Genomic DNA, 27938 nt, shown 5'->3' on the forward strand with positions numbered 1-27938 from the left:
CCTTGGTGTCATTTTTCTTTTCAAAGTTCTTACATTTCTGTTCAGCAAATATCATACATAAATACTAAGTGAGTTTGGTATTAATTTTATTCTATTTTCTGTATAACTTTAAGTACATAAAGGTTTATTTCCACAGGCCTCAGGAAATGGGTAGAAATCACAGGACAATCTCTCTTCCCACCAAAAAAAAGTTGCATATTTTGGTAAAGTGTTTGTCCTAGAGGAAAAACTGAAAGTTGCATTAGCAAGGCTGTGCAAGAGTTTTACACAAGACCTAAAAACAGCCTGCAGTGGAGATTTTAGTCCTTTGTTCAGGTGCCCAGACAGAAGCCCAAAGTTGTGAGCATGACAGTGCCACGGAAGCAGTGAAGGTGGATGACGGGCACCTAGAGTGGAAGGGGAAAGGGGAGCCCGATTTCTGGGAATGGTGCGGTTTTCCTTTTTTTTCTCTCTTTTTAAGTCATCTCTGTAGGAAGGTGCTGGGCAGGGGCCCGAGAGAGAAAGGGTCCGAGACTCCTTTAGCTGGCCTGGGTGCAGGGCACCACCACAGCAGCTAACACAGGACAACCTATGGTCAGGTTTGGGCAGGTGCGGGATGGAATGCAGAAGAAAAGGAATGCTTGTAGGAAATCATTTTGCTAGGAATGCTAGATGGCCAAGCTTCAGCCTTTGGTCCCGTGCAACCCTTGCCTCACTTGTCAGTAGTGAAAATTAGTTTAAGTTAGAAGAACTAACTAGGATCAGCTGCTGTTACCTTCACACTCGTTGTTAGAAAAAGGTTAACTTGTGTGAACATTCTGACCTGTTAATTCCTGGGACTGCTATAGTCTTCCCAAAAGACTATTTGTTGGTCAAATAACCCCAAAGGCTGAAAGCTAAAACACACCTGTCCTGGTCTGCAGTTGCTTAAGAATGGACTGGCGGTGTGGTTGAGCTGATATGAAAGAGCTGCACCTTCCTGCGGAAGATCAACTGACCTGCTAGTCCACCCCAAATCTCAGCCTGAGGTATATTTCAGTGAAGGCAGGTAGCTGTGCTTCTCAAAGCAGAGAAGCAGTTTAAGAGCAGAAAGGTAGAGGAAATCTAAAAAAGAACCATCTTGATACAGATTTATCCCATGGTGTGAGGGAGAGGGCAAGGAACCCAGTGGCACTTCGCTTATCCAGCAATTTCTGTCACTGTGGTGACCAACTTCTGCCCATTCCATAGGGTCTTGAACTGCTCAGGGACTGGGAACTCATTCTGCAAATAGAGAAACAACAAGTTTAAACCTGAGCTAGGCAACATGGAGTTAATTAAATCTTAACACTTTTCTCCCAATGCCTGTTTGCACTAAACTGTGAGAGCAAGTAGGATGTAATGAGAGAAATGGAATCCTCTTGTGAAAGCCTGGCTATGGGGGCTATGGAACTGGCAGCAGCACGTCTCAGAGACCACCTCCCCCACCACTGCCACAGTGAAGGAGCCGTGCAGTGCAGGAATGAGAGCAGGGCCTCCAAAGCTAGACGGAGGTTTGAGTCTATTTCCTACTGACCAGTAACCCTGGACAGCTGTTAACCCTGTGAGGTACAGATGGGAATGTGAATGGCTCAGCAGCGTGCTGTGACTCAACCCCAGTCCTTTCTGCTACCCTGAGCATCTGCTCAACCTAAAAAAGCCAGAAACCACTCTCCTTAGGGGGTCTACTTTGTGGGACCATCTCAGGCTACCATGTGCTCGAGGTGTGCACAGCTGGGTTGGACCCACGTGGTGCAAAATGTCCATCAACTAGCTTTCTCCAACACTAGCCTTTTCGGGCCTTCTGTTTTCACATCATACTACTAAAGGGATCAAGAAACTTACGAAGTCACCGCCTTCTGTAGGAATGAGGACATTCATCTCAGAAGACTTGGCACTGACTATCTCACAATCCAGGGAGTTCTTGCTCAGGTAAACGTGGCAGCCATCTGTTTTGTTGATGGAAATGGTTGGCACTTTACCCATTACCTGCAGAGGAAACCAAGAGCACTGAGTTCTGGCCTCTGGAAGAACAGTTAACTGTAGGAAAAGCTTCCCCTGTTTCACGGGAGCACAGGAACAACTCACAGGTGTACAACAGATACTGGATACTAGGGGTGGGTGGGGATGGTGCTGGAAGCAGCTCACAATAAGGGCCAACTCCCTTCCTGCCACATCCAGAGCAGCTCAGCTTACAGACCCCAGAGAGTCAGATTTCTACCACAGCAACATCTGTGGGTCGGCTGTGTCTCTTTCAATTAATCCCCGAGACCAAAGGAAGGAGCCAAGGTATCGAGTTACCTGAACTTTGACATCCTTACTATTGATTATCTCCACAATGCCCACCACGTCATCAAACACCAGACCAAGTTTCTTACAGTTATCTAGGAGAAGAAAGGGAGCAGGTTAATAGTATAACTTTAAAGGAAAGCACTCTATTAAGAATCTCTAGAAATAGGGGAGGTAGGGTGCCAGCCTTCTTGAGCTCTAGGACAGAGCCTGCCTTGGCCAAGAAGAACTCACCTACTGTAATGGAGTTAATTTTGCCCTTGATTTGCAATGTCGAGTTCACACACTTGAATATGTAAGCCACCTGTTTCAGCTCTGTATCCTCTATCACCAGGTTGGAAACATTCTCCTGATTTTCCTGTTAAAGAGATCCCCTTTTAGGAACCTCATCACTAAGCACACCCCAAAAACCAGACTATGCCAAACTTTCTTTCTTATAATCAAAAGCCTGCACTTGTTTGGCTGTGCCCGTTTAGTCTCTGCCCCTTCTTGTTCCCCCACTCTGGGTATTTTTAACTCACCACTCTCCACTTCTTGCCCTCCAGTTCAAGTAAAGCTGGCTCCTTCTTTGTGACTGGTTTGGGGGGATCTGGTTTAGATGCAGAGAAGGGTTTGGGGCCACTTCGTATCAGACCACTCTGAGCCTTCAAGGCAGGGTTCTTGTGAGTCTTCATGTCATCAGATACGTGTTTCAGGGCTGTAAGAACAACAGCTGCTTTGTTCCTGTCCTTCATACCAGGGCTTTGAGCTGAAGCAATAACCAACTTCTGCTATCAGAAGTTACACTGATCCTTAACCAAAAATTCAAAGCCAAACCCAGAGCCTCTGAGATGTTCTCTCTCATAGCGCTGGAGAAGCACTTTTATAATTCTCTTCTACCTCCAGGTTAAATTATAAAATTCCACTAAAAAATAAGTAAAATGCAGAATATGTATATATGGGGGAGATGGGGATAAAAACACAAGAAAAAGATCTAGAAAGGCACTAAGTATATACTCACAAAATACATACATAGTTTTTGAAGCAATAGAGGAAGAAAAAGTACTATGTGATAATAAAAAAAATTTGGCAAAAGGAAAAATAACCTCATTCACAGCTAACTTACCACCCACCCCCAATCAGTGCTGGCACTTGAAACTTCCCTTCCGATAATTTTTCTATTCATAGTTGTTTTTTATTTAGATGTAAGCATACACACTTAGACCAAAAAAATTTGGTTTAACCAATTAACAGTAGAATTTTTCTCAAGTTAGCCTATAGTTTCTAAAAATATCTTTATTTTTTTAAGGGAAAAAAAAATTCCATAATCACCCTCAATAGGCTGACACATGCCTTGCTTATGAACAGAGCCCAATCTACATAACCAATGCTAGCTTTTTAGCATCACCACTCCATGTGGTTAGTTTTTTTTCTTTAAACACTGCATGGTTCATGGCAGAAAAAAGACTTAACAGTTGCATAATACTCCATCATGAGGAACATACCACAGTTAACCATTTCTCTTAAAGTTGGATATATAGATTGTTATACCATTCTTAGCTACTATAAATAATAATGCCTAAAACTTGTCCTTTGAATATTTTTATAGGTAGATTCCTAGGAGAGTGTTGTATAATTTAGACTTCAACCTACTGTATATGAGAGTGCCTACCTTTTCTATGCCAACATTCGGTCATTCTTATGCAAGTTTTCCATTATGACTAATATACATCCTCGGAGGAAGTTAACCACCCCCTTCCATGATGACTTCCCAAAGAGACCATGTGGTAACATGGAAAAAGCTCTAGGGAAAACCACTGGCACCATGCCTTGGCACAATACAGTAGGTACTCTATATGTGCCCCTTAAATCACTTTCCAATGGGAAGAGAGATTCCCACAACTATAATGACCCATTTTCAATTTCCATTTAAGCCAGCTCTGCTGTCCCTTTAGGCAACCTGAAAGAATGTAACACCCCAAATGAATCTCCCATAAACAAACCATGATTCTGGTTTACAGACTGCCAGGTTGCTAGCTGGTAAGTTCTTGCCAAAACAAGTTGTTTACTGACTCCTCTTGCCAAAGCGTTCACTTACCATGTGTGATGCTCTCCCCCTGATTAATCTGCGCAAACAGTGCTGAGCGTGAAGCAGAGTCATCTGAACCTGAACTGGTGGGGACTGGGGGTGGAGGTGGGCCTGGTGGGGGAGGAGGAGGACCAGATCCAGCAGAGGGTCCAGATGGCAAGCCACTCAGTTCTTTTGCCACAGGCCCCTGGAACAGTAAGTGCAGGGAACACTGTCAACTTTTCTTCCCCTCGGTACCTGCCCCAACAGGACCTTACATGTGTCCAAGATACATGGGATTTTCACTGTAGTCCTTGATGCAATGATTAATGCTCCTGACCCACACCCAACTCAGCTCCATTTTTCCAGCTCTAAACCCAGAGTTCTAAAAATCTTAGTGTATCAGCAATACCTCAGACTTACAAAATCCAAGTTTGATTTTACCATCCCCTGCCTGCTCCCCTTCCTGTACAATCACCCCATTTCTATTTTAGCGAAAGGTATCACCGTCCAAGCTTGGCTGTTAATCATCTTCTCATTAACTCATTCTGTTCTCTTGGTTAGACCTCCCTAAATCTGTTTGTATCAGCCTTTTGCACCATGAGTACTTACATAGTCTGAGCATAAACCCTTGCCCCCAATCTATATACTAAGACTCTTTTAAAGACAAATCTGATCATTACCACTATTTTACTCAAATACCTATTATAGTTTCTTATCATCAATTTAAAAAAAACTATTTATTTGGCTGTGCCAGGTCTTTGTTGTGGCACGTTAGGATCTAGTTCCCTGACCAGGGATTGAACTCAGATCCCCTGCATTAGGAGCGCAGAGTCTTAGCCACTGGACCACCAAGGAAGTCCCCTTATCACTTGTTACAAAGACTAAATGTCTCAACTACTTCCTTTTCAGCCTCTCCTCCTAAAAATTTGACTCTCTCTTCTTACTGAAGGCAGATGACCAATCTCTACATTTATTCTGCGTTTACTTTAAGCTTCGCTGTTACCCATCTCTCCCACTTCCATCCTATACCTGACAAGTCTCAGATGAGAATATGACTCCTGCAAGTACAGTCTCTCCCAGTTGAGAATCACTTTCTCATACTCTGTAGTGTGCACCTTTGTAATAGCACTTGGCTTGGTGATTGGTACTGGGGTTTCGTATCTCTATATTTAAGCTTCCTGAGGGTTGGGATGTTATCTATTCATCTATCTCCCCTCCAGCCCAAGCATGTCCCTGACTCATGTTTACCGACACTGAATAGAACTGAGTAGTCTTTCCCTTACCCTCGCTTTCTTTACTCTTTTACCCCTTTTCCTTCTCTCCTACTTCCTGGAGGAATGACAGGAGGGGATGAGAACTCACCGTTCTGCTCCAGGCCAGTCCGGTGGTATGGAACTCCTTAATGTAAGCCTGCAGCTCTGTCCATATACTCAAGTAAGCTTTGACCCAGTCCACGTGCTTTTTATCCCTGGGAGAATTAAACAACAACTCACTGCAGGCAGTCAGAGTACATTACAACAATGATTCCAGATCCTTCCTATGTATGAGCTCACATTTTCTTGCCTGTGACGCTCCTTAGGCTCTGCTCAATGGCAGCTTTTCTATCATAACTGAGCTTCTCTTTTCTTTCTTAAACCTATTCTCTTACCCTAATTAGACCAAAGTCCATACCGACAGGAACTCTGTATCTCTACCTCTTATAGCAATAAGCCTTAAACTTTTTAAAGTAACAAACTGTTTTTTCAAAGCGTAAGACGTTAGGCATAATCTTATATAAAAAACTAAAAAGAGCATATATTCTGTGCCTGAAGCCATGGTCAAGAGGGCTCTCAAGCATCACTATGGATCTTCAGGACTCCAAGAAACTCAACTGCCTTGTAACACAATGCCTCAGGTCAAAAATATGCCTTCCTCCAGAAAATTTAAAAATAAAACACTTCCCTTTAGGAGGAAAGATGATGCTGTAAAAGTGCTGCACTCAATATGCCAGCAAATTTGGAAAACTTAGCAGTGGCCACAGGACTGGAAAAGGTCAGTTTTCATTCCAATCCCAAAGAAAGGCAATGCCAAAGAATGCTCAGACTACCGCACAATTGCACTCATCTCACACGCTCGTAAAGTAATGCTCAAAATTCTCCAAGCCAGGCTTCAGCAATACGTGAACCGTGAACTCCCTGATGTTCAAGCTGGTTTTAGAAAAGGCAGAGGAACCAGAGATCAAATTGCCAACATCCGCTGGATCATGGAAAAAGCAAGAGAGTTCCAGAAAAACATCTATTTCTGCTTTATTGACTATGCCAAAGCCTTTGACTGTGTGGATCACAATCAACTGTGGAAAATTATGAAAGAGAAGGGAATATCAGACCACCTGACCTGCCTCTTGAGAAACCTATATGCAGGTCAGAAAGCAACAGTTAGAACTGGACATGGAACAACAGACTGGTTCCAAACAGGAAAAGGAGTACATCAAGGCTGTATATTGTCAGCCTGCTTATTTAACTTATAGGCAGAGTACATCATGAGAAACACTGGGCTGGAAGAAGCACAAGCTGGAATCAAGACTGTCGGCAGAAATATCAATAACCTCAGATATACAGATGACACCACCTTTATGGCAGAAAATGAAGAGGAACTAAAGAGCCTCTTGATGAAAGTGAAAGAGGAGAGTGAAAAAGTTGGCTTAAAGCTCAACATTCAGAAAACGAAGATCATGGCATCTGGTCCCATCACTTCATGGGAAATACACGGGGAAACAGTGTCAGACTTTATTTTTTGGGGCTCCAGAATCACTGCAGATGGTGATTGCAGCCATGAAATTAAAAGACGCTTACTCCTTGGAAGGAAAGTTATGACCAACCTAGATAGCATATTCAAAAGCAGAGACATTACTTTGTCAACAAAGGTCCATCTAGTCAAGGCTATGGTTTTTCCAGTAGTCATGTATGGATGTGAGAGTTGGACTGTGAAGAAAGCTGAGCGCCGAAGAATTGATGCTTTTGAACTGTGGTGTTGAAGACTCTTGTGAGTCCCTTGGACTGCAAGGAGATCCAACCAGTCCATTCTCAAGGAGATTAGTCCTGGGTGTTCTCTGGAAGGAATGATGCTAAAGCTGAAACTCCAGTACTTTGGCCACCTCATGCGAAGAGGTGACTCATTGGAAAAGACTCTGATGCTGGGAGGGATTGGGAGCAGGAGGAGAAGGGGACGACAGAGGATGAGATGGCTGGATGGCATCACCGACTCGATGGACGTGAGTTTGAGTACACTCCGGGAGTTGGTGATGGACAGGAAGGCCTGGCGTGCTTCGATTCATGGGGTCACAAAGAGTCGGACACGACTGAGCGACTGAATTGCATCAGTATTAAAGTACACAAGTAGCACTGCGTTGTAGTTCAAGTCTCCTCTCTTACGTATTATTAGCTGGAAGACTTTATGATTACCGAGTGCCAAAGAATTGATGCTTTTGAACTGTGGTGTTGGAGAAGACTCTTGAGAGTCCCTTGGACTGCAAGGAGATCAACCCAGTCCATCCTAAAGGAGATCAGTCCTGAGTATTCAATGGAAGGTCTGATGATGAGGCTCCAATACTCCGTCCACCTGATTGAAAGAACTGACTCACTGGAAAAGACCTTGACACTGGGAAAGATTGAAGGCAGGAGAAGGGGACGACAGATGATGAGATGGTTGGATGGCACGACCGACCCAATGGAGATGAGTTTGAGTAAGCTCTGGGAGTTGGTGATGGACAGGGAGGCCTGGCATGCTACAGACCATGGGGTTGCAAAGAGTCGGACATGACTGAGCGACTAAACTGAACTGAGCATAAAACCCAATTTCCTCAACTGTAAATTGTGGAGTATAATAGTGGGATATAATCAAAACATTGTGATGCTTAATTCCAGATTACTGGAAGGATCAAGGAACTGCCTGGTGTTCTGGGAGATATTTCAGACCCACATGAAGGCTCATTCCTTCAGAGTAGTCACTCAACATATGCTGATTACTGAGGATGAACATAGGGAAGAAAAGAAGGGTTTGGAGAGTACGTAGCCAAGTAACAGGTGTCTGTAGTCACTCCAGCTCAAAACCAGTGATGGAGAAGTTCACACTGGTGGACACATGTGGTCGGACATACAATAACTCCCCTTATTCAATACCTGCAGTGGTCAGGCAGCCTTCCTCTCACTTCACCTGACTATAAGAATAGTCAGGGTCACTTTATAGTAAATCTTGTTGTAACTTTTGCCATTGAGCCAGTTAGAAGTTTTCAACAAAGGAACAAAATATCCACACAGGCAAAAAAAAAAAGGTGGGGGGGGGCATTAGTTCATTTTCATATCCAGCAAAAGCTCCTAAACCTGTAAGGGCAAGGATGAGAAAACTCAAAAGCCCTCTACAAACCCTGGAGAAAAAGCAGAAGAGGAAGAAGAAACACTTCCTGCTTGCAAATGCAGCTTCTATGAGTCAACATCTATCACACTTTCCAAAAAGCAGCCCTGAGAGAAGAGAATCAACACAGCAGCCACAGCCAGTCTTAACTTAACCCAAAGTCCTACTCTAGCAAGTCAAGTAACCAGCTGGGTTTGTTCTTGACCCCTTGAGGACAAGCTGGACTTACACATCTTTGTACTCCTTGAGGACTCGATTTGTATAAAACATGGCAGCATCATTCATTTCCTTCACATAGGGACCAGGCTTGGGAGCCTAGAAAAAGAAAAAGCTGTCAGTGACTCAGGGCCTTTCCAGTCACATTTCCTGGCCTCTGTCCCCTCCCTTCCACAGAGGCTGCGCAGCTCACCATAGCCACCCAACCCAGGGCCTGGATACTTTCGCTGACAGCTGACAGGTGATTGAACAACTTGCTGCCTCGGTTCTTCTCCCGGAAGGTCACCACTTCTTGGATCTGCTCGGAGATGGGTGCCAACAAGTCAGAAAGCTTGTTCTAGAAAAAAAGAGGCAAGAAAAGACAGAGGTTAGAGTCCTTTTATGTTTTATGTTGCTCAACTCTAATCTTGTAAAGCAAGAATTCTTCATGAACTACAACAAGCATGCAAATAAACTCTGTATTTATCTCCAAAGATTCATATGGCTACACTACTACTCTACACCTCCTCAGAGTTCCAACTCCTCAGGCAGGATTTTGTGGTTCTTTATGATCAGGACCCATACACCAGCTGTACCACAAAATTCTACCGTTTCTGTCATTTGTCTTTTCTGTCCCACTAACAGGAGCTACTAGCTCCTTTCTGGGCCCTCACTCATGATGGGCTCCTCTCTCTCCATCCTATCCGCACGATCCTCTGCTTCATGAGGAAGAGCCCTCCAACCCCAGCCACACTGGCCTCCGACAGCATCTCTCATCAGCAGAGCCAATTCTGACCTTACCACGCAACATTTATTAATGGACCCATGTGAACATGTTTTTCTTTCTCATTAATTCTTCAAACACAAGGGGCTTTGTTTTAGCCCTATTTTATAATCTGCACAGCCCTCAACACAGTGCTAGCCATATAGCAGCTGCTGAGAAGAGATCTGCTGAATCAAATGCAATTAGAGGACTTGGCATTTGAGCAGGAAGCTTAGCATAATGGACGAATCTTGTGTTTCTGTGTTTTCATCCTTCTCACAAAGCTTGGTTTCCTGAACATCTCGATTCTCAGATCTCAGTATGAGAACAGTCTAAAGCAGGAGTAGGTAAACTTTCTGTAAAGAGCCAGACCGTAAATATTTCAATCTTTGCAGGCCATACGGGCTCTGTTGCTATTTCTTAACTCTGCTGTTGTAGTGCATAGAGCAACAACAGACAATACTTAAAAGAATGGACATGGCTGTGTTTCAAAAAAAACTTCACTTAAAATAGGTGGTGGGCCAGATCTGGCCTGCAGACTACAGTCTGCCAATCCTTGCTCTAAAGTAAGGGAAATATAATAATATCTCAGCTGCCTGAATTGTTGTGAAAAGTGTGGGGTTGGGAAAAAAGGTTTAGACAAAATGCTTTAACCTTTTGTCTTTTAATTTTTAAGATTAAAAATTAGAATCTAACATATTTAACATTACTTCTGCTACTTTTACATTGTTTAGGCATGTTGAGGGTTCACAGGTTTTAATACAGCATTAGCACGAAAACTTATTTTATTACCCCTCTACCTAGGAGAGCCAAATGCAAAAAAGAAGAAACAAAACAAAACTAAAATGTGTGGCTCTAAGAAAAATCTAAATTTTCTCTAATTTATTTTCATACTTTGGCAGCATAAAATATTGAGGTAAGAATAAAGTTAAAGAGAGATGTCCAACCACTTAGAGTGAGGGGAGAAGCAATTCTTTTATGATCTCCCCAGCAGTCTTACTAATAAAAGCACATCCCCAGTGGAGCAAGAAAATCACTTTCTAGGGCCTAATCAACTTAGGAGACAATATGATGAATCTGGGCTAAGCCAAGAGGCTAGAAAAGACAGTCAGATGGCACATTCCCATAGTGGGGCTTAAAATCGGACTCTCCTGGGACTTGGTGCCTGGTAGGTCTATCTTAACATGTTGTGATAGCTCAGCAGAAAGCCCTCAAGCTGTCCTGCACATCAAACCATAACAAAACCAACCAGTAGTGAACTTACCCCTGCTGGCTGCTGGCACTGAGAGGCTGTAACCAAGAGAGCTCGCTCTAACTTCAGACCTGTGTGGACCATCTCCGCCTGAAAACAAGAGGACAGGAAAAGAATCAGCTATCAGCGACACTTCACAACTGGACGAGTCTTGATAAGAATAACCTGAAACCTCCACGTTCATGTATTCTGGCAGCAACCCAGGCACTTCATGTTGATTTCTTTAAGTAATCCAGATTTCAGGGACTGATAGCAGAATTACATAGACCATTGCTCCTGTTGGAACCAATCAGGGTTGTATATCCAGAGTTGGAAATGAAGATACTTAGGGCTTTCAAAGAAGTCAAGTTTGCAGCTGCACATGTGGTATGAAGGGCACTGAAAAATCTTTCCTACCTCTCATCACCAAAAAAAAATTGTTTTGAAAAACCAGAGGTAGGAGTAAAAGCAAAAGCCTAAGCTTATGCCTCAAATTCTTAAGGTATTTACTCCATAAGGTTAAAGCTATTTTCAAGTATTGGACCATGACCTATCACAGATAATTAAATCAACTTTGTGACACATAATGAGTACTTAAGTGAAGTATAGTAGAACAATGAGTGCAATAATTTCAATTAGAAATTATATATTTTTTAAAGTGCAATACAGGTTGCATAAACACTATTTTGTGAAACATCTATCTTAACTGGTCTTTCCAGGTGGCGCTAGTGGTAAAGAACCTGCCTGCCAACGAAGGAGACGTAAGAGACACGGTTTCCATCCCTGGGTCAGGAAGATCCCTGGATGAGGGCATGGGCAACCCACTGCAGTATCCTTGCCTGGAGAATTCCATGGACAGAGAGCCTGGCAGGCTACAGTCCATAGGTTCGCAAAGAGTTGGACACGACTAAAGAGACTTAGCACACATGCATATCTTGGTTACAAGTATGTATTTCTTACTGAGGGCCATGGACAAATGAATTTTAAGAAGCATGAAGCTATAAGCACTACCACATATAAAACTTCAAAGTCAAGTCATATTTTTTTTTCTGGGTCTGTATTTTTTAAATGTAGAACTGATATATTTTAAACTTTTTCAAACGTTATCTACTGTATAAAGTAAAAATGCAAGCCCCATACTCCTAAGTCCCAGTCCCACTCTCTAGAGTTAACACCACTGCCAACAGATGGTATATAAGAGGCTTCAAACAGATCTTCCAAAGATCAGGCAAACAGTTTTACTGAAGGGTCAGGCTGATCCTAAACATGGTTACTGCTTACAAAGGATCACTGAAAGACTAGCAGGAGGGTTCCGGGTCCCGAAGAGAAAGACAGAGTGGGAGTGGCGGTGACACGTGGGTAGCAGCAGGAAGGGAGGCGGGTGGAGAGCACCTGTCATTGCCTACTTCATATTCTTACTGTGGGCTAAGTGTGAAAATAACTCACATTAGCATAGCTTTAGCATAACTATCAAGCACAGCTTCATAAATGCTAAGTCATGATGATGAGTCCTTTGAATAAGCCACCCCAGGGTTGGTTATATAACATGGTGGGGTAGCATATTCTCACTACCAAGATGAGCAAAGCAAGCTATCTATATAAAAGAAGCCTATCAGAGCATGTGATAAAAGCAGAGGGCCTGGGAAAAAATGTGGAAAACTGTTTCAGTGCATAGACTGAGTTCCTCAGTGCAGGTAGAAGCAGCTAGGAGCCTCTCAAGGGGCTCTTAAACCAAGGATGACTAGGATTTGAAGAAAGCCACCAGTCCTTAAAAGATGGAAAAAAGGGCCAAACCTCCTTACATGTTTCTGCACATCTCCCCCGATCTCTTTACTGATCTTGAGGTACTCTGCCACAGGACCGGCCAGCAGTGAGTCAAACGCTTGCACATATGGAGTTGTTCCTGCTAAAGACAGACACACCACCAAGAATGGTCACACACGAGAAAGAGAGTTTGTTAAAGGCACTTCCAAAGCGGAGAGGCAAGGTAACACAGTAAACAGAAGGCTTGGGGTATAAGTCAGGAGCTTAGCTCCAAAATCACCATTAACTTCTTATGTGATCCTAGCTAAGTCCTCTTTCCTAACTAAGCTTGATTTTTTTAATCAATAGAATGAAAATAAACAAAATTACCCCCCACCAAAGTTCCTTTTAGCCTAACATTCTATAATTCAACTGGTACATGTGCAAAATGGTCAATCTGCCAATAATTTGGAGAGAGGAAATTTTAATATCACTTGTCATTTGACTTATACTAGAGTCATTTTGCTAAAGAAAGAACAGGAAATAGCATACAAGCAGGAAGTTCTCATGTTAAAATAACTTTACCACAGGCCTCCCGGCACAGAAGTCACTTCCTCCCTTATCTTACAGGTGATGAACTTTCTAGACTAAATGTTTCAGCAAGTTAGCTCCAAAGAAGAGAATATACCAAGATAGAAAAATTGCAGGCCAGGACACCAAGTTTCACTCAAAGCATTCTACTGGCATGCATACTGCTTACCTTTTGCAGCACTGTCTCCATACCCACAATGTGTGTCAGAGGCATGGGAGACTGCCTCCAGGCGGCCCACTACTCTCTCCAACCTTTCTACCAGATTTCGCATGTCAGCCATAATGTACCACCTGCTGAAATAGACCAAATGTTATTTGTTGCTTTAATATGACACAGAACCTAGGGAGGAAAAAGAAAAAAGAATGCCCTGGAGATGAAGAAGATGCCAATTCTGAGGAACAGAATCATTTTACAGTAAAATAAGATGGAAGATAGTCTAGCATATTTGCAGAAGCACAGAGACCTCATTAAGCAAAAGAACTACCCAGGAAACAGCGTTAACTGAAAAGCAAATACTTACTCATCCAAATACTTACTGAATATTTACTATGATATCATCAACTAAGTATTTGTGTAAGAATTTAGAAGTTACAAGGAAAAACCACATATGTTTTCTCAGTTTATTAAGCCTCTCAACAACTACTTATGAATGGAAAGATAACTACTACATTCTTAAAGACAGGAAACAATTTCAATGAAGTTAAATGACTTGCCTATAGTCACAAAATTAGTTAGTTGGGAAGCCAGTACTCAAATCAAGTCTTCTGGCTCTAAGTTCAGTGTTTTTTCCTACATCCTGCTGCCTGCATGCAGAATGCCCAAGGCCAAGATGAACAGGATATTTATCCTACCCACAATAACTTATAGTCTAACAGAGAACTATACACTGTGCACTAAAACTATTAAACACAAACAGAAAAAAATTTAAGGTGACATAAGTTGCAGGCAAAATAACAGGATTTCAGAGGAGAGAAGAATATATCAACTGGAAGCGTCAGATAAGGCTATCAAAGAGAAGCTGCCAATTGAGCCAGGCTTCAAAGGAAGATGGGCAGGATCTAGACATGCAGTAGGGAAGGAAAACAAGACATATCCAGAAGGGCTTGTTATAGATCTTTTCACAAATACCAACTTACTGAACTAGCCTCATTCAATGTCTAATATCCTAAAGAAAGGAAGCGCCTCTCTCCTCAAAAGAGAAGGGACCTTTTCTGGTTTGTTTCCTAAACAAGTTTATCCTCTACCATCTAGACCACTACCTGGCAGGTAGAAAGTGTTCAATAAATATTTATGAAGTCAATGAACCTGAAGTATAGAATCTCAGAACTCCAGAGGGACAAGGGTTCTGAAAGTTGCCCACAAACACATATAAGTAAGTGTTAACGTTATCAATATACATCAATATAAAGTGGCTGAGACTGTAAGTGATCTTGTAAAAATCAGTCAAGTGAAATTTGAGCCAAAGACTTGGAGAGATTTCATTTCAAAGCGTTAATCTGGTCAGGTAACTAAAGATGAATGAACTCAACTCCCTTGAAGCCACCTAAAATGACGACAGAATCACAATTCCCTCAAAGATGACGACATGACAGAATACCTCAATTTAACACATTGTCTTCCCTGTGGAAGAGAGAAGCAACTCACGAGATAAACTAAGATCATCCCTGCCCACTCTTTTCTGTGTACAGGCTCTGATCTCTCAGAGGAGTATTGCACCCCAATACTCATTGCAGCACTACTTACAACAGCCAGGACATGGACGCAACCTATATGTCCATCAACAGAGGAATGGATAAAGAAAATATAACATACACACAATGAAATAATACTCAGCCATAAAAAGGAACAAAACAGTGCCATATGAAGAGACACGGACAGACCTAGAGACTGTAATAGAGTGAAGTCAGAAAAACAAGCATCATACAGTATCATTTATATGTGGAATCTAGAAAAATCATACAGAAGAACTTATCTGCAAAGCAGAAATAGAGATACAGATGTAGCGAATAAACTTATGGATACCAGGAGTGGGGAGGAAGGGGGATGGGATGAATTTCGAGATTGGGATTCACATACATACACTACTATATATAAAATACATAGGCTGTATGTTGTTAACCTGCTTCTTATATGCAAAGTACATCATGAGAAATGCTGGACTGAATGAAGCACAAGTTGGAATCAAGATTGCCAGAAGAAATATCAATAACCTCAGATATGCAGATGACACCATCCTTATGACAGAAAGTGAAGAAGAACTAAAGAGCCTCTTGATGAAAGTGAAAGAGGAGAGTGAAAAAGCTGGCTTGAAACTCAACATTGAGAAAGCCAAGGTCATGGAATCTAGTCCCATCACTTCACGGCAAATAGACGGGGAAACAATGGAAACAGTAACAGACTTTATTTTGGGGGGCTCCAAAATCACCGCAGACAATGACTGCAGCTGTGAAATTTTGCTCTAGGTTATGACCAACCTAGACAGCATATTAAAAAGCAGAGACATTACTTTGCCAACAAAGGTCTGTCTAGCCAAAGCTTTGGTTTTTCCAGTAATCATGTATGGATGTGAGAGTTGGACTATAAAGAAAGCTGAGCACTGAAGAATTGATGTTTTTGAACTGTGGTGTTGGAGGAGACTCTTGCGAGTCCCTTGGACTGCAAGGAGATCCAACCAGTCCATCCTAAAGCAAATCAGTCCTAAATATTCATTGGAAGAACTGACGCTGAAGCTGAAACTCCAGTTCTTTGGCCACCTGATTCGAAGAACTGACTCATTTGAAAAGACTTTGATGCTGGGAATGATTGAAGGCAGGAGGGACGACAGAAGATGAGATGGTTGGATGGCATCACTGACTCAATGGACATGAGTTTGAGCAAGCGCTGAGAGCTGGTGACGGACAGGGAAGCCCTGTGTACTGCAGTCCACGGGGTCGCAAAGAGTTGGACACAACTTAGCTGATGTATAAACTGATGTATAAAATAGATAACTAATGAGAACCTACTGTGTAGCACAGGGAACTCTACTCAGTGCTCTGTGGTGACCTAAATGGGAAGGAAATCTAAAAAGAGGGGATATATGTATACATATAACTGATTCACTCTGCTGTACAGCAGAAACTAATACAACATTGTAAAGTAGCCATACTTCAATTAAAAAAAAAAAGACAGTAACCTGGAAACTGTTAAGCAGTACAGTATAGTGGTTAAGAGCATTATTCTTTAGAGAAGTCAGATAGGTTGGGAGTCTCTGTGTCTGAGTGTTACCAAACTTTTTGAACCTCAGCTTCCTTATTTGTAAAACAGGAAGAACAGCATAAAATCCAAAGGGCTGTAGAAAGAATAGGTGAGGAAATACACGTGGAATTGCTTGACTGGCTCAGTCCTGAAACATGGCTAGGATTCCATAAACATTAACTAAATTGTCTTCTTACTAATCTCAAGTCATCACAATCCATAGGCTCTATTTTGTGTATCATAAATAGATGCCCCTTGTCCTCATCCTGATTTATAAAAATTCAGCCATCATGACTTTGCCTAGATTACTGCAATAACCTCTTCACTAGTCCTCTAATTTCAGTAACACACCCTCTTATCCATTCTTCTCCTTATTACCACAGTGACTCAGAGTAACGTCCAAACAAGGGTTTCCACAATCTGGCCCTGTTTTATTTCCCACCACTCCGCCAGTTTTATCTCCTGCCACACCTTTACTCAACATTCCACAGCAACCCAAACTACTGGCATGTTCCAGAAAGAGTTCTGCTTTCTCTCACTTTTAAGACTTTTCAATGCTATCCACTCTGCTTGGTTGCTTTCCCATCCCAACCTGTTCCTTATCTCATAACTCCTACTGCCTTTTTCAAATTCAGCTATGCTTTCACCTCCTCTAGGTTTCTTCCAGTTTGGTATGCTTTCCAGTACTTTGGCCACCTCATACGAAGAGTTGACTCATTGGAAAAGACTCTGATGCTGGGAGGGATTGGGGGCAGGAAGAGAAGGGGACGACAGAGGATGAGATGGCTGGATGGCATCACTGACTCGATGGACGCGAGTCTGAGTGAACTCCGGGAGATGGTGATGGACAGGGAGGCCTGGCGTGCTGCGATTCATGGGGTTGCAAAGAGTCGGACACGACTGAGCTACTGAACTGAACTGATGCTTTCCCTTGTCAATCTGCCCCTAGAATTCTTACCATCCATTAAATCTCAGCCAAGATATCAATCTCACCAAGAAGCATTTCCATATGTCTCCCACAATATTTCATTTTGTACTTATTTCTACCATACATTTCACACACAGCTTTAAAATCATTTAATAGTCAACAGGCAATTAGTCACCCTACAGAAGAGACCATGTCTTGCCTTTGTAATTCCAGTACTATAACTGTGGTAGGCACTATAAACACAATAGGTTAATATAGGCCCTTGAAAAAAATGATAATAATGAGGGCCTTTACCCTCTCTCCCCTCAACACAAGTCTGGCTGTCTCCTCTCTGTGTCAAGTCTGAGGAGAAGTGTGGGGTGTTTTTCCCCCTTTCTTAAAAAAAAATTCCCCCTAATTGTAGGATCTAACAAACACTGTCTTTCAAATAAACACGGCCTTCTTGGGCACAAATTACACTGATATGGAGATTGTCAAACCAAATACCTTAAGGAAGATAACCTTATTAGATGATATAATATCAATTAAAAACAAAATTCCCTGACTTCCCTGACAGTCCAGTGGTTAGGACTCCACAATCCCAATGCAAGGGGCACAAGTTCAATCCTCGGTCGGGGAACTAAGATCCCACACGCCCCAAGGTGTAGCCAACAAAACACACAAAAAATTTATAAAGAAAAAAACAAAACAAAACTCCCGTATAGTTGTGCTTTACATCATCAAACTACTGCTTCTTTTGTCTAGTAATTCTATGATGTATGTTACAAAGATACTGATCCCCATCTTTAGAGGAAAGAAACTGACAGAAGTTAAAGTGAGGAGAACACAAATTCTCAGGCTCTTCCCGCCACTCCACATGGCTTTTAAGCGCTTAAGGGACTAACAGGTTCATCACAGCATCCAACCCCAGCTGTGGCTTCAAGGTCTCTTTATGGTATCCTGAGTCACATTATTAGCAGCCTTCAATTTCTCTGCTCTCAATTTCCTCCATGGAGGCCAATATTTTTTTCACCTTCAGTAGAGATGACACATACTTGGAAGGTAAATATTTACAATAAGATTTTTCCCAATACAGAATTGCCAAAGCAGAGAACTACAGCTGTGCCTAATCTTGTTCCCTGCCATTTTTGGTTGCCAGTAGCCAAGAACTGTATGTAAGTGTCTATAAATGAATATACAGATTCCCAACTATTTAAGCGTTCATCATAAAAGCCTCAGAAGGCAAGGCAGTCTTAATTACTCAAGTCTTAATAAAACTAGGATTCTGGAGGCCAAGGTTTGAGTCCCAACTCTGTCACGTATTGGCTGCGTAACTTCAGGACAGTCATTTAATGGACCATCACCTAGCACACCTGGGGCTTCCCAGGCGGCGCCAGTGGTAAAGAACAAGCCTGCCTATGCAGGAGACCCAAGAGATACGCATTCAACCCCTGGGTTGAAAAATGGCAACCCACTCCAGTATCCTTGCCTGGAGAATCCCATGGACAGAGGAACCTGGCAGGCTTCAGTCCGTATGGTCACACAGAGTCGGACACGAATGAAGTGACTTAGCATGCGTGCACCTAGCACACAGAGATGTAAGGATCAAAGGAGTTGGTTTTATAGACGAGTAGCTCAGCTGGTAGTAAAGAATCCGCCTGCAATGTAGGAAATCCCAGTTCAATTCCTAGGTGGGGAAGATCCCCTGGAGAAGGGAAAGGCTATCCACGTCAGTATTTATGGGATTCCCTGGTGGCTCAAACTGTAAAGAACCCACCTGCAATGCAGGAGACCTGGGTTTGATCCCTGAGTTAGGAAGACCCCCGGGGGGAGGGCATGGCAACCCCCTCCAGTATTCTCACCTGGAGAATCCCCGTGGACAGAGGAGCAAGGCGGGTTACAGTCGCAAGGAGTCAGACACAACTGAGCAGCCAAGCACAGTCTCTTTGGGAGCCTTACAATGCAGTTCAAATGTGAAATGTCCTCACTGCCTACCACGTGCTGGAACACAGGCTCCAGAAGCATGGGAGATTTCTTCATTCTCCCTGCCTCTGCTCCCCTAACGGCCTCCCCCAACTAATGTCCAGCATCTAGAAAACCTGGCACATAGATGCTCATGCCAGGAAAGTGTGCAGCACTGTCATGGCTACTGAAGAAATGGCAGACCCACGGTCTCTGCCATCTAGAAGCTTTCATTCCTCTTGAGAAGGACAACACAAATGGAATAAATACTGAAGACTATATTTTTTAAAGTTCTGTTAAGAGATTAACTAATTTCATTTGGATTGGGAAAAGTTAAAGTATCAGCCAATACACTGGAGCTTTTTCTTTGTAAGATGTTGTATGGTCCTAAATTACAGAGTATAAATGACTATATGCTTGGAGTTCGGAAGAAATCAATGAGGACTAGAGTTAAGTCTCAGGGGTTTCAGGAGAGAATTGGGGCAGAAAAAGTAAAAGAAAAAAGAGAAGACATTCGAGAGCAATGAAAAGCAAATAGAGACCAAGGAGGCTCAGTACAGAGCGTGAGCAGACAGTCTACACAGTACTACGGGGATACGCAAGGTGGGCTCGGTTATGGAGGCACTAAGAGCCAGGCAGCATTTGAATTTCGTGCTGTGATAAATGTGAAGCCTTTCAAGGATGTTGAATGAAGGAGTAATATGATGAAAGCAAAATTTTTATAAGTACTGAAAGAATCGGTTTTGGGGGGAAAGAAGGACGATATTAGGATTTAGGTTAGGTTGAAAGCTGTTCAACTAGCTGTAAAATAAAAGTGCTACTGCAAAAAACATTTTTGATATTGCAAAGGAAAAAAAAAATCACTTTTAGGCCACTAAGTGACCAGCACCTGAATTAACAGTAAAATAGTTTTTCTGCTCTGAGGGAGTCTAGCAGGAGTGACAAAGCTATCTTTCACTGAATCACTGGCTTTCAGGATCGGGAAGGAGTCTAGAAAGCATAATCAGAGTCTAGAAAGCATAAGCAAGAACAAATCTTTCAAAATCCTCAGCAATTAGTCAGGTAGCCTCTGTTCAAACGCCCTCAGTGTGGAGAACTCAAGACTTCTGGAGGCAGCCTATTCCATTCGCACAGCTCAAAGTATTTAAAAGTTCTTCCTTATATGGAGGCAAAACCAGTCTCCCTGCAACTTCCACCCACTGATCTTGGTTCTGCCCGCTGAGGTCACACGAAACAAGTGAGCATTAAACACAGAACAAGTATTAACTGTCTGGTACTGTTGAGTATAGTAGCATTCAGAGAAGGAAGTCAAAGATGACTCCAGAGTGGCAAATCCAAGGGAGTAAGAGAATGATGATGCTATAGGCAAGAACACGATTTCTGGCATGTTCTAGCTAAGGCAAGAACATGAGGTCAATCTTGGATATACAGTTTGAACAGAAGATGAAGTTTCCAAGTAGGAATATCCAATAAATAGTTAGAAATAAGCTTGGGGAAGGATCAAGGCTGGAGATCAATGTTTACAAGTCATCAGCAAGGAAACATCATTAAGTAATGAGAATGCATAGGCTTTTGGAGGGATATTATGCAGAACAAAAAGAAATGAGGAGCTTGATTCTCCAGCAACTTCTTTTGTGGTTTTAAACTAAGTGAAATCAGAAATGGTCAGTGACTCCTGCCAAAGCTGCTCCATATTCTCCTCATTCTAACAATTCAAACAACCCAATTCCTTCTACTGTCATTCAGAAGTAAATGGAACCAGGTTACTCCTGCAGTTCTTGCCTCTTTTCACTAGGCAATTAAGGCAGTGGAATGAATTTCTACTTTCAAAAAGCTGCTATGGTCAAATGTTTTCTGCTTTGTCTGGTAGTTGTTCCTGTAGGTCATACCCTTAAGTAGAATTGAAAATAAAGCAACTATACAAGTCACCCTGTATATTATTGTAGCCCACCCGATCTGCTTCAAAATGCTTCTGCTGGCCTTTACTTTGGAATTCTGTTCCCAGGATGTTATCCTAAAGAAGTAATACTAACATGGGAAAAGTGATAGGCATGAAGATGTTCACTGCAGTGTTAGCTTAGACTTCTAATTACAGGGAAATAGCTACATGCACTGTGGAAAAAGACTTGAAAAGAACACAAAATTTACAATATTTGCCAAGTTAGAGTAATGGATTTTTGCAAAAGTTCCCCTTCTGTTTTCCAAGCTTAAAAAAAAAAAAAAGTTATATAATTCCTTTTAAACAAAAGACAACAAAGCAGTTCCACTTGGACGTCTCTTCTAAGCTACACTAAACCATAAGGCATTAGTTTAGTTCTGTTCCTAACAGTGCAGAAATTCTCACCACCAGGCTCTAACATGTTACAGAGCAAAACCTACACAATGCTAACAGGTTACTTACAAGTTGGCTTGTAACTCAGAAACCAAAGAACAGACAGCACTTTGCCCCAGTAAAGATGCTATCTAAATCTAACCCAAATCAGGAGCCACTGTTCTTCCCCAAGCATTTGGTTTCTCTGATGAAACCAATGACATTTAGTGCCCAAGTCACTGCCACCCCAGAAAGAAAGATGTGTCTTCTAGGGAGGGAAAGAATTCTGCCTAATATCAGCACTTGTCTCCCATTCCCTCAATAAACATGTCCTCTTATCTAAAGCTCCAGGAGTGAGTCAAGTTAGTAACTGCACAAGCTGAAGTCAGATTTAAGAACTAGCTGTTTCAAAGCTTTGGGGCAAAGAGATAACTTTGTGTGGTCATAGGTTACCTTCTCTCTTATATTCAATGAACATTCATTCATTTTATGAAGACTAACAGCATAAAAGCATTCAGTAGGCATCTTTTACATCATATAAGGAAAAACCACATTGGTTGATTTCAATTGGTAGTTGCTTTAAACAGAACAGCATTTCCCATTCTCATGCATAAAGACAGAGTCAAGGATGTCATTTGTCCCTAGCCATGATTCAGCTACAGCTACAGATATGAAAAGATCTGTGACTGTACCTCTATAATTAACTTAAGTACAGGAATTTTACTGACCCCTGGAGGGAAAAAGACAACAACAACAACAAAGCTCACTCTTTCCACTAAATATTTCAACTATGTTTTGCAGTGGAATGGAAAAATGTGACACAACAGGTCTGGTAATATAAGGCAAACAAAGCTGCATTGTAGCTGAGGAGTATTTTTAGAGCTTTGAGAGTTTTTATTATGTTTACGTGATGGTATATTAAGAACAAATAGTTTCATGGTGAATGCTAGAGCTGCATTAACTTTACGGTCATGAAACTACAGTCGACCCTTGAACTACTTGGAGGTATGAGCACAGGCCCTCAGTGCAGCAGGAACTCCACAAATAACTTTACAGCCAGCCTTCCATATCCATCGGTGTAAATGAACTCTTGAAAATCCATGTTGTACGAGGGTCAACTATATGACAATTTTATCAGTCAAAATAAATGTTGAGTAACATCATAAACTGCATGCAATTTAAACTAAATGATAGGGACTTTCCTGGTGGATAAGAATCCAGAAGATAATACAGAGGATAAGAATCCACCTGTCAATACAGGGGACACTGGCTCCATCCTTGGTCCAGGAAGATTCCACATGCCTCAAAGCAACTAAGGCCATTCAACACAACTATTGAGTCTGAGATCTAGAGCCCACAACCACTGAGTCTGAGTACTGCAACTGCTGAAGCCCATGCACCTAGAGCCCATGCTCCGCAACAAGGGAAGCCACTTCAATGAGAAGCCCATGCACTGCAACCAAGGGTAACCCCCAGTCGCCGCAACTAGAGAAAGCCTGTGCGCAGCAATGAAGATCCAGCACAACCAAAAATAAACAAATAAAATGAGAATCCCTGTTTGCCAAAGAAAGCTGCCTAAGTGCAGGCAAAGAAAACAGGAAATTTATATACCTCCAATATAGGAGAAATATAAATCGGCTGACTTTTGCTGTCAACTAATACAAATCTCATTTCTAGTGAGTGCCTAAACAATGGCTTTCTTCATTAAGATCACATTCTCTGAGAGGAAAAAACCACAAAACAGCCACTCCTTCAAAGCCCACCCAGAAATTCCTTGAATAAACAATTCTTGACGCTTCAATGAAACCCATGATCCATTTCTTGCAAAGTACCCTGCGCTTATCATGTGCCATACACTGTGTTAATCACGGCAATGGAGCCTGCTCTCGGAGAACTGAATTGAAGATAAGACACCACACAATCAGAGCTAAGATATTTTCTCATACACTATTCTCCATCTGGGAGACATCTGGCAATATCTGAAGACATTTTTGGTTATCACAGATGAAGGACTGCCCCTAGCATCTTATAGGTAGAGGCCAGGGATACTGCTGAAATCCTACAATGCACAGCACAACCCTGCAAAATGAAGAATTATTTGGCCCAAAATGTGAATTATGCTGAGGTTGAGAAACTCTGTTCTAAGGTAATCATGAGCAAAAGGTAAGTGCAAAAGGTACAAATAAAACGCTAATAGTTTGGAACTCTCTAAATCAGAATGTCAATCTGTACCACCCCATGAAAACTAAATTAAGGGTCTGACTCTGGAGAATTCTGTAAATTGGACAAAAGAGTTTAGACTTGATTTTCTGGGAAAATGAAGCCAGTGAAGGGGTAACAAGATGAAAACGGTTCTTTTCAAAAAAGCAGTCTGGTTTGGTTGAAAAGCTTAAGTATCGATATGAAAGCCAGCTTAATAGAAAATAAACTGATGAGGGTAAGGCAAAGAAATAATCAGTAGGACAGCCTAAGATATGGCTTGAGGAGCCTCAGATTTCAAATCTCAGGATTAAATTTCAAACCAGAAGGTTCAACTTCCAATGACACTGCATTTGCTTAAGTAAAATGTATCTTTGATTCACCACGCCTCACAGAAAACTGAAAGAAGGAAGTCACTTTTTAAAGGCTCAGTTCCTAGTTGAAAAATAACTGCAACTAAACAAACGTATGTATAAGGAAGAAAAGGGATTGAAAAAAAGGCTTCAATCCTTCAGGCTGGAAACATTTTACAAGCTAAACAGCTAATCTCTACAAATCAAAAATACACACACTGAAGCTTAGCAATACTACCACTTTTGATTTGTATGACAGGTTGTACCTGACAAAGTACTTTCACTACTACCATTTTATTTAAACTCCCCCAAAACATCTGACTGATGAAGTATTTCTGGGGAAGGTGGAAGAAAATTCAACTGAAATTTCTTTATACTGAACAGCAGTAACTCAAACAATAAGCAAAATGGCAACCACAGAATAAATCCAAATGCATTCAAACAAGGCATCAAAAGCCCCTGACAACCTGGCAGCACCTACCTTTTCTTTCTGGTCTTATCTTCCCCTACAAACCCGAGGCCCCAGTACTTCACTGAATAATATAAACCCCCTGCCTCCACATCTTTGTGCTGTTTCTTCTAGCCGGGATACCTTATTAGACATCTTTGCCTAGATGTACTGCAAACACCTCAAACTAAATACGTCCAAAATTTATTTTCTTTCCATGTCACCGCTCCAATTAACCTTCTTCATAGAGTGGTAAATAGTACTACCACTTCCCTAAACCAGAAAATCAGACAATTGTCCTACGTTCTATTTTTTCATTTCCGTAAATAATCAGCCTCCAAATCTATGGATTCCATCTTTTTCATATTGCTCAAATTTGATCCCTCCTCTTCTTTTCATTCTCACTGTCTTAGTTCAAGCCATTGTTCAACCTTCCGAACACCCGTCTACTTCCCCATTAAAGTCCTTCCCCTCTCCCCAACAGACAAATTATTAATAAAACATCAAGCTGACCGTATCATTTTCCTACGTAAGAGCGTTCAAAGCCTCCCCACAGCTTTCAGGGTAAGCTCCAAATTCTTTAGCAGGGTTTACAAGGGCCTTCATATTTGATCCCACCACTGCCCACTTCCTCCACTTCTCTGAGCTTTACTGGAATTCCAGTCATGGTCTTTCAACATCCAGTCTCCATTTCTTGCATTGGACTCTCTGGCTGGAAATTCCTTTTTCAGATTCACCATATGGCTAAATAAATCCTCCAAGACTTACTCTCCCACTTCCTCCCCAAAACCTGGCTCAGGTAGTCTTCCTCTCAGAACCCTGCGCTCACACAGGGCACCTCAACACTGTAAGCTACCCACGATTTACTTGTCTGCTTCCTCCTCCACTCCAAGAAAACTACTGTATTCTTGGTCACCAGGGCCAAGTGCCTCATTTCATATGTGCCTCACACATATTCAATAAATGACTAGTGAATGGTTAATGTGCTGGGCTCCCCATCCCCGTTTTTCACTTGAACAGGGATCCCTATAAAGAGCTTCAACTGACACAGTTCTGATACTAACCTCTGCTTTAAGTTTCTCATCCTGTCTTCATCGAGCTCTTCGTTGTTTGACACTCATCTTAAACCCTGCTTCTGCAGAAGTGATTTTCCTGAGCCCCTTGTTACATACTGCCATAGTACCCTGTTCTTTCCTAACATGCATCACATTTATAATATTTGTTAAATTCCCTGTGACCAATGTCAGATCCATGAAGGCAGGGTCTACCTTATTTTGTTTCTGCAACCCCTGGATATGGCAGAGTCCCTAACAAAGAATAAACATAATTTGTTACACTGAATTTAATCTTGTGAGGTGAGCAGAGATCTTCACTTAGAAGATGAGTAAAAATGAGGCTCAAACAATAAAGCACCTATGGCTACCGAGGCTTTGCAGTGGAGCCAGACCAAACCTGAGCCAACAGATTTTATGACCAGAAGTATGAGATACCTTCAATAAAGTTAACTTGGGTTTTCAAGATAAGAACTACAGACTAAGAGAAAGGGGAGGCTCTCAGACTGCAAACACAAAGACCTGCTCCACTCTCAAAAAACAACAAAAAAACTCCCCAGGCATTCCAAACATGCTGTATTTTTAAATAAAAGTTCCACGCAGCGGGTAGCCTTTAAACCTGCAACTGCCTGAGAGACACCTACCGGAAGACCACCCCAAGGTACAGAAAGGTTCCTGGGAAATAAACGGGGGAAGGATCTGGGGCTGGTAAAACTAAGGAACTGAGGTCTAGATTCCGATTGTTTCGCAGTAAGACCTTAGACAAGCCTCGTCTCTTCTGGAATCAGTTTACCCATCCAAGCAATGGGGGCGAGACCAGGAATAGTGAAGACTCTAAGGTCTCGGAGGTATCTTTCAGTCAGAGCTCCTTAGGCATCAGGCTTCTATTGATAATGACCTCCAGAACCGCTAGGTCCAGCGGAGGGAGGGCCTTCACAGGAGAGCCCGGCTCAGTTGGTCACCCCGGCCCCACCTCAAGAGACCGCGCCCAGGATCCGGGGTCGGCGTAAGGGCCCCACCGCGCCGGCCCCCTCAGGAGGGCTCACCGCACGCACCTAGGTCAGAAAGGCCATTAATAACGCCAAAGGCCAGTGGGCCGAAGAGTGGACCCCAGTCACTCCCCACCGTGCACACTCACCTCAGACTTCTATCTCACCTCCGGACTGCAATCAGCCTCTCTCCACTTCCGGCAAGAACCGCCCAGCAACCTTCGCGCGACCCACTTCCGGGCCCTCACTGGGCGCGGCACCCCCACCGGAAATGAAGGGCCGGCTAAAACGCCAGCCCAGTGGAGGGACCCGGGAGGAAGTCGGGCCGCCCGGCTGGTGACTCCGCCCCTTATCCGCCACGCCCGGGAGAAAGAATTCCCCTCTAGCTTGGTAAAAGAGCCCCGCCCCCAAGGCGGGAGCGACGGGGGCGTGTCTAAGACTAGACCACGCCCTCCAACTATAGTAGACCAAGCTAAGCTCCGCCCCCCTCTGGGCGTGGATACCTCGGTTTCGCCGTTTGTGATGTAGGGAGGCCATTGGTCTGGGCAGTGTTTCGGGAGGACCTGCGGCGGCTGCGTGTGGGGAGGGGTCGGCGGGGGCGCTCAGGCATAACCCAGGGTTTCTGGGCGTGCCCGCCGCCGCCGCCCCGCTTGCTCTGGCCGGCGCTGGGAAGGTGGAAGCGCAACTCACTTCCTGTTAGTTCGGTGCGCTCTGTGACCATAGATGGTCAGGTCTGGGGCCGCGCGGAAGCCTCCGCCCCGCGGTTTAGGAGTCCTTCTTCCCCGCACTCAGGGTGTGGTCCCCTAGAATAAGAGGATCGAGAGGGGAAAAAAAGAGCAGAATTAGAAGAGATCCTTCTTCACCTTGCTAAAACCTGGCTTCTGAGGCATCTTTGCCCCGGGCTGGGCGTTCCCAGCCGGCTGCCACTCAGTCCGGGGGAGGTTCAGCACGGTGGCCGCTAAGCGCAAGGAAGACTTCGCTTCCGTGCTCCTTGGGCCCGGGGATCTGAGCTTTGTTCTCTCAAGGCTCACGCTTTCCAACCAGTGATTATCCTCCCACAAAGATTTTATTTCCAGAAAAAAATTGGCAAGTTGCCGCCCCTTCAGTTGAACGCCTCTGACAGCTCCAAGCGTCAAGTTCAATGCAAGCGTTATATGCCAGAGTCACTCATTCAATAAATACAATTCTTATAATAACGACTGCCTTTTACTGCGCGCTGAGTACATGCCAGGCC

At 42.9% G+C, this 27938-nt stretch overlaps 1 protein-coding gene across 4 annotated transcripts; it reads right to left on the minus strand.

The window, feature by feature from the left end:
* Window positions 1-87: 87 nt before the first annotated feature.
* CAP1 (cyclase associated actin cytoskeleton regulatory protein 1) lies at window positions 88-26934 on the minus strand. Of its 4 annotated transcripts, none has more exons than XM_068963807.1 (13): window positions 26854-26934; window positions 13418-13542; window positions 12717-12817; window positions 10948-11025; window positions 9135-9278; window positions 8955-9040; window positions 5699-5804; window positions 4364-4541; window positions 2808-2983; window positions 2521-2644; window positions 2299-2381; window positions 1843-1986; window positions 88-1242 (listed from the first exon to the last, which is right to left on the minus strand). In XM_068963807.1, the coding sequence occupies exons 2-13, from the start codon at window positions 13527-13529 to the stop codon at window positions 1159-1161; spliced, it is 1416 nt and encodes a 471-aa protein (XP_068819908.1). In that variant the 5' UTR covers window positions 13530-13542; window positions 26854-26934; the 3' UTR covers window positions 88-1158. The 4 variants fall into 4 exon arrangements, with proteins under 4 accessions (XP_068819908.1, XP_068819905.1, XP_068819906.1 ...); XM_068963804.1 differs by having other exon boundaries at window positions 12717-12820; XM_068963805.1 differs by having other exon boundaries at window positions 12717-12820; window positions 13418-13539; window positions 26854-26918.
* Window positions 26935-27938: the final 1004 nt, after the last annotated feature.

This window comes from Capricornis sumatraensis, chromosome 2 (genome assembly GCF_032405125.1).
Source record: "Capricornis sumatraensis isolate serow.1 chromosome 2, serow.2, whole genome shotgun sequence".
Taxonomy (NCBI): Eukaryota; Metazoa; Chordata; class Mammalia; order Artiodactyla; family Bovidae; genus Capricornis; species Capricornis sumatraensis.

Coding starts and splice junctions, on each gene's coding strand:
- CAP1 (XM_068963804.1), bottom strand. CDS start 13,529: ATGGCTGACATGCGAAATCTGGTAGAAAGGTTGGAGAGAGTAGTGGGC. Junction 4,542..5,698: donor GACTGGCCTGGAGCAGAACG/GTGAGTTCTCAT, acceptor TTACTGTTCCAG/GGGCCTGTGGCAAAAGAACT. Junction 2,984..4,363: donor GGGGGAGAGCATCACACATG/GTAAGTGAACGC, acceptor TTGTTCTTACAG/CCCTGAAACACGTATCTGAT.